This window comes from Triplophysa rosa, unplaced genomic scaffold, assembly GCF_024868665.1.
Source record: "Triplophysa rosa unplaced genomic scaffold, Trosa_1v2 scaffold298_ERROPOS274155+, whole genome shotgun sequence".
Lineage (NCBI taxonomy): Eukaryota > Metazoa > Chordata > Actinopteri > Cypriniformes > Nemacheilidae > Triplophysa > Triplophysa rosa.
In genome coordinates, this window is record NW_026634313.1 from 60,381 (window position 1) to 78,834 (window position 18,454).

General features: G+C 39.3%; 1 protein-coding gene across 3 annotated transcripts; it reads left to right on the plus strand.

The window, feature by feature from the left end:
* The first annotated feature begins 6,737 nt into the window (after window positions 1-6,737).
* LOC130550354 (segment polarity protein dishevelled homolog DVL-2-like) lies at window positions 6,738-18,170 on the plus strand. 3 transcript variants are annotated; one of them, XM_057327794.1, is made up of 15 exons: window positions 6,738-7,354; window positions 12,347-12,416; window positions 13,316-13,467; window positions 13,707-13,816; window positions 14,116-14,245; window positions 14,436-14,523; window positions 14,634-14,703; window positions 14,853-14,992; window positions 15,077-15,153; window positions 15,262-15,329; window positions 15,466-15,588; window positions 16,512-16,643; window positions 16,760-16,936; window positions 17,064-17,282; window positions 17,378-18,170. In XM_057327794.1, exons 1-15 carry the CDS (start codon window positions 7,194-7,196, stop codon window positions 17,914-17,916), a joined length of 2,256 nt encoding a protein of 751 aa, XP_057183777.1. In that variant the 5' UTR covers window positions 6,738-7,193; the 3' UTR covers window positions 17,917-18,170. The 3 variants fall into 3 exon arrangements, with proteins under 3 accessions (XP_057183777.1, XP_057183778.1, XP_057183779.1); XM_057327795.1 differs by having other exon boundaries at window positions 13,316-13,461; XM_057327796.1 differs by lacking the exon at window positions 6,738-7,354 and adding an exon at window positions 8,419-11,948.
* The last annotated feature ends 284 nt before the right edge of the window (window positions 18,171-18,454 follow it).

Below are 18,454 nucleotides of genomic sequence, written 5' to 3' on the forward strand. Positions count from 1 at the left end.
GCATCTGGCTCATGTTCACACCACATGCGCCGCTTTCATCATAAGCATAAACGGGGGGAGGTTTTGTTAAATAAAAGCGGGAAAATAGCGAGGGCAAAATACACAGACATCAACATGGCACGCCCGAGCAGCTCTCCTCAAACCCCGCCAAGAGAATGGGACGACGATCTATTCGAAGAGAATCTGGCTCTGGCACCGAAAAAACCACGAGGGTATATCGGTCTGACAAAGTTTCTTCACGAAAATAAGAACAACGTGACGGACGAAATTTTGATGGAGAGTAACCGCGTGATAGGCTATGCGTTTAACAAAGAGTCTCGAGTTGTAACCCTCTACAGCGCTGACAAAAAAGGCGAATACGTACCCGGACAAGACACCTGCGTGGCGTTCCCTGACAAGGACTGGACGTTGTTTTACAACTACGTCTGGAAGGATTTAAACGACAGTCGCGAAGAACCTTTGTACATCGCGAGTGGGACTCGGTAACGCCCAACGGTCGTTACCGTGTGGTCGGCGATCATTCTAAAAAGAAACACCATGACTGCGTTTACTTTTTCTTCTGCAAAGACAACACAAAGCTTCGCATCGCACCGGGGCTATCCTGCACGACGAACATCACGAGCTGTACGAGATGCAATTTTTGTTCAAATGGGCTGACCTTTATGCCCTGGAGACCCTTTTTTCCAACATCAACAGAATGATCAAGTGGTGCGATATGCGCGATGGCTATTCCAGAGTTAAAGTGCAGCTGTTCCACCCCGAGAAGTGCGCGCGCAGCCAGTGGGCCGTCGGACCGTCCCCACCCATTTACTATAAGCCATTATAAAAATCAGTAGACAGAGCCTCTCCCGCAACAATGTCTCAAGACTACGCTTCAGAAAACATCAGCGACTATTCTCTCCACACCGTTCCTGACGCTCGCGATGACAACGCGGTACACCACATACAGACGGACGATCCTGCAGAATCGTCCGGGTCCCTAATGGAAGTGGGCGATACTCCGATCGATATCACAGACGGATTCTTCACGGACCTCGGCTACAACGTCATTAAAGGCGTGGTCACCGTGGTACTACAGCACATCATCAATGTCAAGCTCAAAGAAGAGTGTCTGGGGTGCGAAATAGATCACCCGAGCCAGATGCAGCATTCCTGTCTGTTTGAACCTACATCGTACTATTTTGCATCACACTTTTTAGAGTTCAGCCGCAAGCTGTTTAAAGACAAACTTTACCACCTCGCCGCATCCGCTCTACAACGCTGCGGGTTTAAGGCAGATACTCGCGCGATACAAGGAGCCGCGTGTGCCATTTACTACGAACTGAAAGACGAGCCATACATGTCGCAAAGCTAGAAGAAATCCGACAGAGTCTTCTGAACAGCGACACCGACAAGGTTTTCTGCGACGTCGTCAATACCTGGTATTCCCAAACGGATTCAGACAAAGACTCCGAAGCGTCAGCACAGATGCAAGCAAAGCCTGAACAAGACAAGATGGGAAGCGGCTGCAGCGGCCTAAAGATCATAGCTCCCATTTTTAAACAGCATTACAAAAGACAGATGGTGGACCTGATGCTTAAATTAATCAACGCGTCTTGCGATTCAGAAAACGATTGCTCTGCGGATAGCTTCGTCTGTCAAATCTCAAGAAAAATATGATCACGGTGAAAGGACTGTCAAATTCGTGGGGGAAATGTATCAGCTTCTGCACGATTGGTCAAGAGCCTATCTGCGTGAGCGTCAGAAAAGTTTTGGACATAGTGTCTGAATGTAGCGACGAGCTAGATGTTAAAGAGATCATGTGCATGTGCACGTACGTAACAGAGCTGTGCGTGGCCCTGATTTCAAAAAATGAGAAACACAACGTTGGTAAAATTGTTGAAACCCTGTCACTACATTCTCGACAAGAGCCTAATGTCCTGCGTATATTTTCTGTGCTCGCTGGATAATATATAAGGCTTTATCACACGTGTGATCATCATGTAATCATGTGTGTTCATATCATGTAATCATGACTTATTTTAGTACCTATGTAACCATTGTTTTATTATGACTTATTTTAGTACCTATGTAACCATTGTTTTATTATGACTTATTTTACTGCCTATGTAACCATTGTTTATTCATGATTTATTTTAGTGCCTATGTAACCATTGTTTATTCATGATTTATTTTAGTGCCTATGTAACCATTGTTTATTCATGATTTATTTTACTGCCTATGTAACCATTGTTTTATTATGACTTATTTTAGTAACCGATTGTTTATTCTCTTCTATGTCATGTATCGCTATTCTTTTTTTTTTTTATAAAATCTTAAAACGCATAAATTTTGCTATTCATTCTTTTATGGAGAGAGGAAGTGCTAACATGGCAGAGCTCATGAAGGAAGCTTATTACACGCCGTCCAACCCTGGATCGTTAGGAGGTAAAAAACGATTAAAAGACGCCGTTCTAAAGGACACCGGTGTCCGCCTGAGCGAACAACAGGTTACGGAATGGCTGTCGGGTGAGGACGCTTACACGCTGCATAGAGCGGCTCCTATAAAATACAAACGGAATAGAGTCGTAGTGTACGGTATGGATACTCAGTTCCAGGTGGATCTTGTCGACATGTCCGCCTATTCCGCGGAAAACGATAATCATAAATTTTTACTGACGTGCATAGACGTATTTAGGAAGTACGCTTGGAGCGGTGCTAAAGAATAAGAGCGGCCCGAGGTTACTAAAGCCTTTGAATCTATACTCGACGAGGGCACGTACCAGCGCAAATTACAGACAGATTTGGGGAAAGAATTCTTTTTGTGGCTGTAAGTCATTCCCTTTAATGCTATTGAGCTTTAAAAATGGTATTTTTGTGTATGAGTCCATACAGTAGTGAAACACATAGGAATATTTACATATAATTTGACGGTTTATTATGATAAATATCAAAAATCTAAAAGGTGTGCTTCATAGAGTACACACACATGAACACAGTACAGTAAGTTTTGTGGCTGTAAGTCATTCCCTTTAAATGCTATTGAGCTTTAAAAATGGTATTTTTGTGTATGAGTCCATACAGTAGTGAAACACATAGGAATATTTACATATAATTTGACGGTTTATTATGATAAATATCAAAAATCTAAAAGGTGTGCTTCATAGAGTACACACACATGAACACAGTACAGTAAGTTTTGTGGCTGTAAGTCATTCCCTTTAAATGCTATTGAGCTTTAAAAATGGTATTTTTGTGTATGAGTCCATACAGTAGTGAAACACATAGGAATATTTACATATAATTTGACGGTTTATTATGATAAATATCAAAAATCTAAAAGGTGTGCTTCATAGAGTACACACACATGAACACAGTACAGTAAGTTTTGTGGCTGTAAGTCATTCCCTTTAAATGCTATTGAGCTTTAAAAATGGTATTTTTGTGTATGAGTCCATACAGTAGTGAAACACATAGGAATATTTACATATAATTTGACGGTTTATTATGATAAATATCAAAAATCTAAAAGGTGTGCTTCATAGAGTACACACACATGAACACAGTACAGTAAGTTTTGTGGCTGTAAGTCATTCCCTTTAAATGCTATTGAGCTTTAAAAATGGTATTTTTGTGTATGAGTCCATACAGTAGTGAAACACATAGGAATATTTACATATAATTTGACGGTTTATTATGATAAATATCAAAAATCTAAAAGGTGTGCTTCATAGAGTACACACACATGAACACAGTACAGTAAGTTTTGTGGCTGTAAGTCATTCCCTTTAAATGCTATTGAGCTTTAAAAATGGTATTTTTGTGTATGAGTCCATACAGTAGTGAAACACATAGGAATATTTACATATAATTTGACGGTTTATTATGATAAATATCAAAAATCTAAAAGGTGTGCTTCATAGAGTACACACACATGAACACAGTACAGTAAGTTTTGTGGCTGTAAGTCATTCCCTTTAAATGCTATTGAGCTTTAAAAATGGTATTTTTGTGTATGAGTCCATACAGTAGTGAAACACATAGGAATATTTACATATAATTTGACGGTTTATTATGATAAATATCAAAAATCTAAAAGGTGTGCTTCATAGAGTACACACACATGAACACAGTACAGTAAGTTTTGTGGCTGTAAGTCATTCCCTTTGAATGCTATTGAGCTTTAAAAATGGTATTTTTGTGTATGAGTCCATACAGTAGTGAAACACATAGGAATATTTACATATAATTTGACGGTTTATTATGATAAATATCAAAAATCTAAAAGGTGTGCTTCATAGAGTACACACACATGAACACAGTACAGTAAGTTTTGTGGCTGTAAGTCATTCCCTTTAATGCTATTGAGCTTTAAAAATGGTATTTTTGTGTATGAGTCCATACAGTAGTGAAACACATAGGAATATTTACATATTAATTTGACGGTTTATTATATAAATATCAAAAATCTAAAAGGTGTGCTTCATAGAGTACACACACATGACACAGTACAGTAAGTTTTGTGGCTGTAAGTCATTCCCTTTAAATGCTATTGAGCTTTAAAAATGGTATTTTTGTGTATGAGTCCATACAGTAGTGAAACACATAGGAATATTTACATATAATTTGACGGTTTATTATGATAAATATCAAAAATCTAAAAGGTGTGCTTCATAGAGTACACACACATGAACACAGTACAGTAAGTTTTGTGGCTGTAAGTCATTCCCTTTAAATGCTATTGAGCTTTAAAAATGGTATTTTTGTGTATGAGTCCATACAGTAGTGAAACACATAGGAATATTTACATATAATTTGACGGTTTATTATGATAAATATCAAAAATCTAAAAGGTGTGCTTCATAGAGTACACACACATGAACACAGTACAGTAAGTTTTGTGGCTGTAAGTCATTCCCTTTAAATGCTATTGAGCTTTAAAAATGGTATTTTTGTGTATGAGTCCATACAGTAGTGAAACACATAGGAATATTTACATATAATTTGACGGTTTATTATATAAATATCAAAAATCTAAAAGGTGTGCTTCATAGAGTACACACACATGAACACAGTACAGTAAGTTTTGTGGCTGTAAGTCATTCCCTTTAAATGCTATTGAGCTTTAAAAATGGTATTTTTGTGTATGAGTCCATACAGTAGTGAAACACATAGGAATATTTACATATAATTTGACGGTTTATTATGATAAATATCAAAAATCTAAAAGGTGTGCTTCATAGAGTACACACACATGAACACAGTACAGTAAGTTTTGTGGCTGTAAGTCATTCCCTTTAAATGCTATTGAGCTTTAAAAATGGTATTTTTGTGTATGAGTCCATACAGTAGTGAAACACATAGGAATATTTACATATAATTTGACGGTTTATTATAATAAATATCAAAAATCTAAAAGGTGTGCTTCATAGCGTACACACACATGAACACAGTACAGTAAGTTTTGTGGCTGTAAGTCATTCCCTTTAAATGCTATTGAGCTTTAAAAATTGTATTTTTGTGTATGAGTCCATACAGTAGTGAAACACATAGGAATATTTACATATAATTTGACGGTTTATTATAATAAATATCAAAAATCTAAAAGGTGTGCTTCATAGCGTACACACACATGAACACAGTACAGTAAGTTTTGTGGCTGTAAGTCATTCCCTTTAAATGCTATTGAGCTTTTAAAAAATATTTTAATGTGTATGTAACTTTAGAGACGGTCCCTACATTCACGAATATCGAACGTCCAACGTCAAACCAACTTTATCCCAGTTACTCACTTAACGAATTGGGGTACTTCGCGCGTGTGCACGCTGCGTTCAAGACAACTCGGATTTCGGGAAGCCCCGACCTCAAACCCAGAAGTAAACGTTTTTACAGCACGAAATGACATGAATAAAGTCTCTTCTGTAAGCTTTATTAATCAATTAAAATCACATCGTTTCGGCTATCTTTAATACGCCTTGACGCCGCGTGATTGACAGGAATGCATTGAGGTCGGACATAATATCCGAGGTCTGAGTTTACACATTCATGACATAAAAATACGTGAAAACATCACCGCGTAAGGTAAACAGGACACACATGCGCAGTAACAAATGCTTGACCACAACACGTTAAGGCGCATGCGCGCTAAACCATGCATGACGTCCACATGCATGACGTCAACATGTATGACGTCACCGCGCTACAGGCTGCAGCGAAGCGAAGGGTATCTCCCTGGATGTGGCGTTCTGCAGTGAGGAGCTACTGGGCTTGTTTGACTTGATGCGTGTTGCCGCAAGATCCAACAGGCGGATGACATCAAAGTATGGTTTTTCGAATCGTGGTACTTTGATGTCATCCGCCAGTTGGATCTTGCGGCGCCGCATCAAGTCAAACAAGCCCAGCTCCTCACTGCAGAACGTAAATGTTATATTCCCTATTGTACAAACTTCTTACACTTTATAATAAAGCATCGTGTTTTGCATCATATTTCATTTTATTCTAAACAAAATCAGAGCAGTCATGTTGCCAGAATCACATTTTAATATTTTTTAAATAAAAACGACAGAAAGGACTTTTATGTTTTGTCATATTATTTAATTTAACTTAATTTAAACCCAAAGCTACGTGAAACAGGACTGCATGTATTTGACTTGAGTGACGCATCAAGTACTCTGCTGTACCATTTCTAATATAACCGTCTGCGTCCTCCCGTCCTACGAGTCTCCCGAGTCTGAATTTGCCAAGCCCGTTCTTTGCGTTCTTGGAATTGAGAACGGTCTCAGTCCAAGCGGGGCAGTAGGACATCCAGAGAGCGCGCGCGCGAGAGTGGGAGGGCGAAAGCGTGTGACGGAGTCCCTCTCTTTCGTCACACGCCGCGCTGGCCTGAGCCGGAGAAAACTATTCCAAATCCCCCATGTGTTTTTGTAGGTGGGGGAATGATGTTACAGGATAACTGCCTTTGTACGTATTTTTTAGCATTTTAACAAGCTGAACCATGATACATATGAGTGTTTGAGCCTCAAGAGTTAGCCACTACAGCGCCTTTTTAAGGGTTTTCTTAGTGAATGAATTGGTCAGAGAAGTGTTGTTGGACAGCAGTATTGTGCTAGAAGACTTTCCTCAATCCCCTTCTCTAGAGCGCTGGCTAACATTAGCAGGATAGCCGCTGCCTCCTCCACACTCCTGTAGAACAAGAGAAAAACGGGTTGGGAGACATGGCGGAGACTAAAATAATTTATCACATTGACGAAGAGGAGACGCCGTACTTGGTGAAGATTTCCATTGCGGCTGAGAAAATTACTCTGCTGGATTTTAAACAAGTCTTGAACAAGCCGAACTACAAATTCTTTTTCAAGTCAATGGACCAGGACTTCGGGTGAGTGAGTGAGTGAATGTTACAATCCGGGGCTGCAAGGATGTGCGCGGCACATCCAAAAACAAAAGCTTTTATGCGGCATACTTTATCTTTATGGGAATTGTGAGAATGAAATGCCTATTTTGTGCCAGATGATTTTGTGGCTTGGTAAATGGTTTCCTTGAGAGCGACAGTAGTCTGGGTGGTCTAGCCCGGAATACAGTAATCACTACAAACAAACTTTGGAATATCTCATGAGTGTCGCGGATGTCATGATATTAAAATATTAATGCTTATAAAACATGTATTAAAAGTCCCGTACTGTTCTTTAAGAAGTCTTACTAAATTTCTGTAGTACAGCCTAAATGAAAAGTAGGCTACATATGCAAAACTTAGTTTTAGACATGTATGATATCTTGAATTGCAGCAACAGAATATACAATGCAACGACTGTGATATCTGGATTTGTGAAACCGATATGGGTGATGTAAGAAGAGATCTATCTCTCATTTTATTCTTCATCTTGAAAAAATAATTTTCCTTAAACTCACTCCTAATTTACTACATGTGCTTTTTCAAAGAGTTGCTATTGACAGAAAGTCAAGACAATAAATCTAAGTCATATACCTGTCTGTTATGCATTCTCCAGATGCTACTAGCATGTATGTGGTAATCTTTGCAAATTAGGATGCTATCATTTCATCAACATGGCTGTAAATATTTCATCAGTTTTGACAGCTTATACTTATGTTCACTTCAAAGATATTCATCATAAGATTGTAAAATGGTATGTAAAGCATGAGGATCTGTTGCATTATTTAAACCTTCCTGTAATACTGTACACTTGTCTCAGGTTATCCATGCTTTGAGACGACAGTGTTTTCTTAGGTTTTACAAGTGAATATGCAATATGGCGCTGTGTGCAAATTCGTTTTACTGCATTATTGGGATCAGGTTTGATTGTTTTAGCAAATTAGGAAGACTGTCTTTTCTACTTTCCTTTCTTGGCAGAAAGGCTGTCAGTGTCTAGTTAGTCTCTGTGGATAGCGTTGGACGTGTGTGTATTATTGTTGAACAGCTTTGGATGTGGATGTAAGATGATCTGGTAGTGGAGTGGGGTAGAGAGCAGGCAGCAGCTCTGTGGTGCTGCCGTGGTGATTTGCAGTGTGTAGAGCCAGCTGTCAGTCTGACTGTGTGTGGTAGGGGACGGGTTTGGTTGCTGGGCTGGAGACAGGCCATTTGCTTAGTGTCTGGGATAGAATCAACAGAAAGAGAGTGAGAGAGAAAGGGTGAGAAAAAAAGAAGTGGAGACCCCTTAGTCTCTCCAGGGCCCCTTTACATTCTTGTAGCTTTTGTTTTACTTTTCCTATAGCTGAGATTCAATAGCAGAATTACTCTTCTCACCTTATTACTTGAAGTGCAAGTCATCAAAAAAGTGAAAACTGTGGATGGTCTGCATGCAGACTTAAAGATCGGGTAACATGCTATGTCATGCATTCTGACTTCTTTACACTGTTGAACGGGCTGGCTTCTCATGCTTAACATGGTCAACTTGTTAAAAAACGAGTTGGACATATGACGTAGTATTTCTGTGCTTGATACACTCCCCCAGCACTCCAACTTGTTTCGGAAAGTTTCATAACAGGGATCCTATTCCTTCTATTGGGCAATACTCCCGGAAAAGCACGTTAAGGCGAAAGAAATAGCCCGCCCATGCACCAACCGACAAGCATAGGAAGACCCGCTTATCAAGATTGGCTGCGCTGTGGGCCTGCAGCTGCAGCTTGTTACTCTTGCGATAGGGAGAGAATTTTGAGCTGTGTTCGTTTGTTCACGGCATTTTAATGATGGATGTTAAATAAACGGTGGATATAACGTTGGATTTGGAGATCATTTGAAACTGATAGATGGCGTGGTCCCAGTGCTAAAAGATGCCGGACATGAACTGCACACGATAAGTCAAACTAAGTCATATGTCTGTGTTTTGTTGGCAACCGGTGTGTACATGCATAATGTAAAAAACACGAAGGGATTAATGCGATGATGTGTTGTGTGCGCATGCTGTAGTTCCGTCCCACTGCCTGCCTCCAGCAGCTCGTGTTTTTACAGAAATAAAATTTGACCAAACTAAATATACTAATGTATAGGTACTCAAGATGAATATGAGATTGGCAGAAACTGCGTGTGTTACCTGATCTTTAACAAGTCTTGAACTCATGTTGTTGCTACAGCTTTTGTGAAAACCTGCTTCTCAAGTGGTTGTAGGTTGAGGCTGTGTTGTTGTGTGTTTGTTTGTGTGTGTTTGTATGTGTGAGTTCAAGGGTTGTTTTTCAAGTGCAGATGTTGGGCTTAATTGCGGGTTTGGATTGGTATTGTTTCAAAGCGGTAAAATGCAGGAGAGGTTTGGTCTTGGGAATTTTCAAGTGCTTTGTCAAATGGTTGTATACTTGTATCACCTGTTTAACAAAGTGTTCAGTTTGGTGCAAATGCAGTCAGCTCTCTTTTCAGGTTTCATTATTTTAAAGAGACAGACAGAAATGTACTAAATAATGTATTGTCATTGTATAACTATTATGTTTTTTGTACAATTTCTCATACTGGACTTAAACAAGCAACCAACCACATAGCAATTATCAGAAACACCCTAGCAACCACCTGCCAGCATTGTGGTAGTGAGTTTTGAATAGGCAAGCACCACTTATATTGTCTTGTGGTAAATTATGTGTGTAAATATAAAACAGTATTTATAGCAAGCAAATAACCTATATAAACCTGTTTAAATTTTTTGGATAAAATATATGTCGGTACACGATCCGGGATGCCTGCACGATCCGTCCGTGTATGCGCATAATGACTTAGTAGAAAACGCGCATGCGCAAATGATAATTCTGTTTTGCGACGATTTACGACACTGCACGATCTGTTCCACGCTTGCGCACCTTTGTACCGTGACTTTCACTACTGTCCACCTCTGGTCTCATGTCACTTCTGTGTGCACACTGAAAGTGAAAGTGACCTATTAGTCAGATATGGTGACCCATACCCGAAATGTGACTTCTGCATTTAACCCATCCAGAGCGTAGTGAACACACGCACAGCAAGTGGTGAACACACGTACACCCGGAGCAGTGGGCAGCTATCACTGCAGCGCCCGGGGAGCAAGTAGGGGTAAGGTGCCTTGCTCAAGGGCACCTCAGTCGTTACCCGCCGGACCCTGGGAATCAAACCGGCAACCTTCTGGTCACGAGTCCGACTCTCTAACCATTAGGCCATGACTGCCCACTCTGCGTTCTTTCAAGTCATTTCCATTGTCAGTTTGACACTTGTTTGTAGTTCTTTCTTCATGTAAGTGCAGATAGTCTAGGCAGAAATGCATATTATGTTCCTTATTGTCTTCTGTAAACACCATTGAAGGGATTATTTTCCTCATTTAGATTATATAGATAGATATATTAGCCTATATAGATCCATACTAATACAAAATTACTCAATTTAAAGTTAACTAATATTAGCAGCTTTTAATAAAAAAACGACACAAACCATCTTTGACAATACTACCGACTTCAGATCGAAACACAGCAAGTTAAGTAATCCTATGGCCATACAGCAATGAATCGCAAAGGGGAGTATGGAGGAAACTGAAGGTTTGCAGTGACAGAAAGACTCAGACTTTATTCCACATGTAACCAAAATCGTGTATGTTCATGTAACAACTCCTTTATTATTTTGGATTGGCAACCACGTAAACACATCGTAATTCATAGCGTAAGATACATTTAAAAACATCAAAATAGACCCACCGTGAACTGTTAAATGAAAAACACAATGTAGCCTACAAAAATATGCCGCCAGTTGTGCCGCCTGGCCGTCAAGTGTTTCATCGCATGCGTGATACCAATAGTGTAGGGAAACCGTGACGTTTTTACTACGTAATTACGGGCATGCACATCCCGGATCGTGCAGGCATCCCGGATCGTGTACTGACAATATACATTAATGTGTAAAGGAAAGGATTGGCTATATTTTACACGTTGTGACTGGTCACCATCTTTCTAAAGTTTTAACCATTTCAGTCACTTTTAATTACTCACTTGGTGTGGCAAATTCGTTTTTAAAAGTAAATACTAAATATTGTCTTCCTTAATATGGGAAAAACTCAATTATTTTAATTAATTTTAATAATTCTAAAAGAATCAGCAAATGGGGTTAAAATTTGGAAGTTACAAATGAGTATATCATACAGGACATTTGGAAAATTCCAGCATTATGGATGTGACATTTTTAGTCAAAACTTGAAATAGAAATTCTCAGAGAATGTATTTTTAAATGTAATTATCTGTTTATATTTTACTAAACCCCAGATAATATGTCCAGACATCAGAAAGTATCAGTCTATACGCAAGTTTTCTATTTTAAAAAAAGGAAATATACACGTATGGATGTGACAAAAAGGATGCACGTTTTAGAGACAGCATACCTGTACATTGTATGATGTCTGTGGATTCAAATGCAGAAGCAACATTACCCAACAAATGGAGAAGGAATTCACCTCAAACCACCAAATATTGAAATCTGATCCATCAGTAACGTCAAAACGTTTGGTAAAAATCTTAAGGTTGGCATTTGTATGGAATTGCCCATTTAACTTTCTTGATGTCTTTCACCCGTATAGATAGTTTTACTGGACGCACGTGCTGGCCCGAACTTAACTTTTGCTCTGTGTTTGGTTTTGGTATAAATATTTTATTGTACATTAATTGTAATACATTAAATGAAAACTACTCAACATTATTGATCCTTTGTGGAAGTCTGATGGAAGTTAAGTTTGGGCCACATAAAGTTTGTTTACGTTGTTACTGCTGAACCATCTATATGTAGGTTGTTCTAAGAGTACTGTTAAATTAGACTAAATGAAAGACATGGTTTTTGGGTAGGTCTGCAGAAATCATTAAAATGTGTGTGTCCATTTTCTGTTATTGAGGATCTCGCTGTTGTAACTGTATTTTTGTTTAGGGTGGTAAAGGAGGAGATCTCTGATGACAATGCCAAGCTGCCCTGCTTTAATGGAAGGGTTGTGTCCTGGGTAAGCACTCCCCCCCATTGTTATTGTTCCAATTCAACAGGTTTATTTCCCAAATGCGTTTTACTTTACTTAGCAGATATTAAACAACAGTGAGTTGACCAATGTGCTGTACATTATAAAACATATGGAAAAGAATCACCCACAACCTTACAGACCAGTACAACACAACAAAGAGAAGAGAACCGGGCTGTCATATCAATCCTGATCAATCTGGATCAACCTCATCAAAGTTCTTCAGCCCTGTAGTGACTCGGAACAGTTAACCTCGTTTTACCATTCATCTCCATTTTGATTTATGTCACAGGGAATTCTGAAAGAACACTAACTGTGTGTGTCAGCCCCTTCATACTAAGACTGAAATCCAGCCTGGTCTAAAAGCTTTAAGACAAAAGCGGGTACTTAAATCAAAAGACTTGTAAGACACCAGACCCACTGGGATAGAAATAGTAGACTACTGTCAAGATGGCCCAAGGTCCCTTGAGAAGGAGTGTACAATAACCTACAATAACATCCCTGCAGCATTAGGAATTTGTTCATGTGTTAAATTCCATCAGAATTAGCAATGTATTTCATAATATATTTCATAGAAAACTGATAAGACGTTTCTGTCGTTTTCTGTCTATCAACTGCCAAACACAAGGCCTTGCCAACTTGTTTTGTCATTTAAATTGTAGTTATATAAAACCCTGACACTTGATATGTTGGACCTGAAGCATTGTGTGATCAGTTTTACACATTTCAATGACAACACCATGAATATGTGTTGAGTAAAAATAAGTGGTGTTATTAATGTGACATTGGATATTTTCCCATACGTCTCGTTTTATTTGTTTCTTCCTTGTTTTTAGGTATCACATTTACTCGCTTTATTTTCCCTTCTCACTCTCACTCTCTGTTAGCTGGTGTCGTCAGATACCCCTGCAGCAGAGCCTCCAGCCCCTCCTGTGGAGGTCCAACCTCAGCCCTCACCTCCCCCTCCTCCCCTACCTCCACCTCCAGCTGAGCGGACAGGGGGCATTGGAGACTCCAGACCCCCCTCCTTCCAGTGGGTGTACTGTATCTACATCTTAGTTTCATTTAAATTACTAGAAAGGATCTGTTAAAAATAATATGATTTTTTATTTTGGGCGAACTGTTGTTTTAATATTGTTTTATCATTTATCTTCACATCATTCCAAACCTGAATAACATTATTATGAGTCTTTTCGACATAGCGAAATAGATATAATAGGATGTAATATGCAAGGATTAACAGATGTGTCTTGAATGTAAATGTTTGTTTGTGTGTAGTCCCAACACTGCAGGCAGTCTGGAGAGCCTAGATGATCAGACAGAGACGGAGTCAGTTGTGTCTTTCAGAAAAGAAAGACCTCGGCCCAAAGAGAGCTTAGAGAAACATGGTGAGATGCACACACACACATGTTGGGTTTTCATGTTTTTTAGGATTTATATACCATACAAACCGAACCCTCACATAAACCTTTCTGCATTTTTACATTTAATCAGCTTTATTTACCAGCTGTTTTTTCATGGGGACAAAAAAATGTCCCCACAAGGTCAAAAATTACTGGTATTACTATCCACAGGCCAGGGTTTACCAAGACACACACATATACATACATTTGGTTCCGTCTGTTTTTGCTTGACATTGCCTAATTTACTAATTATTTTTGTGATTTGTCTCAACATCAATGTTTAGGTCCACGTATGAATGGTCAGTCCCATTTGGAAAGACACCTGGAAGGATATGAAAGTGCAACCACAGTGATGAGCAGTGAATTGGAGACCACCAGCTTCTGTGATTCAGATGATGACGATACAATGAGCAGGTCAGAGAAACACACAGACCCACAACACAAGTCCAACTCAATCCCAATTTGATTAATGTCTTTCATAAATTCTTTACTAGTCATGCGATTTATTAAACCTAAAAAAATTATGTGTATGGATCTAATTACATTTAAGTCAATATTACAGATTATGTTTTTTGATTATTAATGTTTTTTTTTTGTAAATTAGGTTCAGTAGCTCTACTGAGCAGAGCTCAGCTTCTAGATTGCTTAAACGGCATCGCAGACGCAGGAAACAGCGCCCCCGGCTGGAGAGGGTACATATGTCCAAAATGTCCCAGAAACTTAAATTTAATTTTGTTTAACAGGGAATGATGAGCTTGAAAATGTATTTATTTAATTTAGTTCCTTTTCTGTTTTACTGTAGGCTTCCTCTTTCAGCAGTGTAACCGATTCAACCATGTCCCTAAACATTATTACAATCACTCTTAACATGGGTCAGTGCAATTACTTTAATTTATTCAATTTTTCTCACATTTACCTGTCTGTTTTATGAAGTTTTGCATTTTTAAATATAATTAAAAATGTAATGTTTAATGCAAAATGCCCTCTATACCCTTTTCCATAAATTTGTTGTGCTCTATAGAGAAGTATAATTTCTTGGGCATCAGTATAGTGGGTCAGAGTAATGAGAGGGGAGATGGAGGTATCTACATCGGCTCTATCATGAAGGGCGGGGCTGTGGCTGCTGACGGTCGCATTGAACCTGGAGACATGCTCCTGCAGGTGTGTGTTACTGGCAGAGCAGGTACAACTGTAACAGTAAGACCTGCACATGTCTTAACTATGTTTTATATTATTATTTTTTAGGTCAATGACATCAATTTTGAGAACATGAGTAATGATGATGCAGTTAGGGTTCTACGTGAGATTGTGCACAAGCCAGGGTGAGCTATGACAGAATTGTCTTAGTATGGCTAAATGTCATGCTATATGCAAAATTATTACACAGTGGCTTATAACCTAAAGTTATTTTGTCGCTTTTGATTTCATAGACCCATCACCCTGACAGTAGCAAAATGTTGGGACCCCTCTCCTCAAGGATATTTCACTCTGCCATCCAGTGAGTGTTTTTATAGGGAGACGTGTAAAATTTTCTGAGAGGGGGTGGGCGAAGACTGGAATGGAGAAACAACTTACTTAACCTTACTTAAACAACTTCATTTCTAATCATCTATAATATTTCCTGTTTCTGTCAGACGAGCCAATCCGACCTATTGACCCTGCTTCATGGGTCAACCATTCTGCAGCATTAACGGGCGCGTATCTGTCCTACCCTAGCAGCACAATCACCTCAAGTTCATCTGTCACTGAAACTGAACGTAAGCAGTTCTTCTGAGCATTTCTTTTGTCCTTTATTTGTCATTATTGTTAATGACTGTATTTTTTTATTATTCTTTCACATGGTGAATCTTTTTTTTATATAATTTTTTTATTGGGGAGTCATTTTAACAATAATTTGTAAACAGTTAAAGGGATAGTTGACCCAAAAATGAATATCCTGTCATCATTTACTCACCCTCGGGTTGTTCCAAACCATAATAATGTCTTTGTTCTGCTGTACACAAAGGAAGATATTTGGAAAAATGTCAGTAACCAAACAGATCTCATCCCCCATTTACTGCCATAGTAGGGAAAATAAATACTATGGCAGTAAATGGGGGATGAGATCTGTTTGGTTACTGACATTCTTTAAAATATCTTCCCTTGTGTTTAGCAGAACAAATAAATGTATATAGGTTTGTAACAATCTGAGGGTGAGTAAATGATGACAGAATTTTCATTTTTGGGCGAACTATCCCTTTAAAGACCACAATCACAGATTGTTGATTTATTTTATGTGTGTCTGTTGATGTCTGTGTCATAATTTTTTTTTGTTTAAGAGCAAAATTACTTTTACTAAAGATGAATTGGATAATCTTTAAAATCAACTATTTAAAACAACACTTGATTATTGATTATGTCATTGACATTGTGTATGGAATTGTAGTTTATTCCCTATTTAAAGACCTTTGTTTTTGGCTAAATTTAAAAAAAGTGGTTGTGGAACCATTTGGAGCTGACTGGTTTGGTGCATGTCATGCTTTAATAGAGAGTTTGAAGACATTGAATTTCTATGGAAAAAATAAAATAATTCTGGAATCAAGGCAGCCTAAGAATTCTCTGTAGCCTTTGGCGCTTACATGTCAAGACATCACATAATGAATAGATTCTGCAATAAAAAAGAAAAAAATTCTGTCTTCAGGCTTTGACGACTTCAGTCTGTCTCTGCGCTCCGATATGGTATCGATTGCTAAGGCAATGGCATCTCCGGAATCAGGCTTGGAGGTCAGAGACAGAATGTGGCTGAAGATCACCATTCCCAACGCTTTCCTGGGTGAGAGTTATCCTGAAAACTATCTTTCCATACCATAACATGTAACATGAGGCTTATATTTTGTATTTTGTACATACAAATGAGCTTTAAATCTGACTAAATATTTGTATGTGTAGGTTCTGATGTGGTTGAGTGGTTATACCATCACATTGATGGGTTTCAGGATAGACGAGAAGCTCGTAAATATGCCAGTAACCTACTGAAGGCCGGTTTCATCCGACACACCGTCAACAAGATCACCTTCTCTGAACAGTGTTATTACATATTCGGAGATTTTAGCAATTGTGAAAATTGTGGGTACAATCTTATAATATTTTCAATAACAAAATGATGGTGTTCTTTGTCACTCCCATCATAAGTAATCACAGTTCTCTTTCATTTGCTTGATTTATCATTCTCACACCTTTTTCTGCTTGTCAGATATGGCCAATTTATCTCTTAATGATAATGATGGCTCCAGTGGTGCTTCAGACCAGGATACTTTGGCTCCTCTTCCACTGCCAGGGGCGACGTCATGGCCCCTGCTTCACTCTTTCCCGTACCAGTATCCTCAACCTTACTCCAGTCAGCCACCTCCCTACCACGAGCTCTCCAACTACAGCTATGGCCCAGGCAGTGCAGGCAGCCAGCACAGTGAAGGTAACAAGCCATGCCGACCCTCAGTTTGTCATAATAAACTACTAAAGTTCTGCATTAAATACATTGTAATGCTCTGTTTCACATCTCATTCTCAGGTAGTCACAGCAGTGGCTCCACACGCAGTGATGGGGACAGGAGAAGAGGCAGCAAGAGTGTAGCTGGGAGTATAGCTGACGGCAGCACACGTGATGACAAATCTCCTGGCGGGGGTGGGGCCGACTCGCGTTCTGGAAGCGGAAGCGAATCAGATTACTCTGTTCGCAGCAGTCTGAGATGGGACCGCGGCTCAGCCACGGCCAGTGAACATAGCCGCTCAAGTCAACGCTCACATCATCGCCCCCCACCCGCTCACCTTTCCCCATATCCTGCTGGAATCCCCATCCCTTACAACCCAATGATGGTAATGATGGTGCCTCAGCATCCACACCCACATTTAGCACTTGGATCCCCACTCCCACAAACCCCGACTTTGCCTCACCATCCTGTTTTGCCACCCTCCATCACACCTGGGGGGCCACCTGGAGCTCCACCAACCCGAGACCTGGGCTCAGTCCCCCCTGAGCTCACTGCATCCCGACAGTCTTTTCACTTAGCCATGGGCAACCCCAGCGAGTTCTTTGTGGATGTTATGTAATGAAGGGGAAGGAAATCATGTGTATAAGTTGGTGCATGTGTGAATGAGTGAATGTTGAAAGATTTGAAATAATGTGATAACTGTGAGTTTTACTGTGTGCCTGGCAGTAAATGTAGTTTACTGTATAAGTGCAGCTCTCTCGAGTTTTTGTCTATACTGGTAGGAACAGGGTTTATGTATACAGATGGAACATTAATGGTAGCACAGAATTTAAAATCCATTTTGTCTTTGTGGTATTAAATGCAACAAAAGAATTGGCTTATTCGTTTCTTTAAATGTTTGACAACACGCTGGAAGGCCTTGATTACAATGTCTGAGGGTCCTCAGAATATTTCTAAAGGGAAAATCAGGTTCGCTTGATGCCAAATTAAAGAAAGTTCTAGTTCCAGTCAGGTAATTTAACATCTTTGTCTTTAATTACAGTATTGTCCAGTCTGGCCAGGGATACTGCAGTCACACCCTTTAAATAACCAACATTAAGGAAATATTTCAACCATAATAAAAAAGTCTTGAGTTTCCTAACCTTGTGCTATTGCAA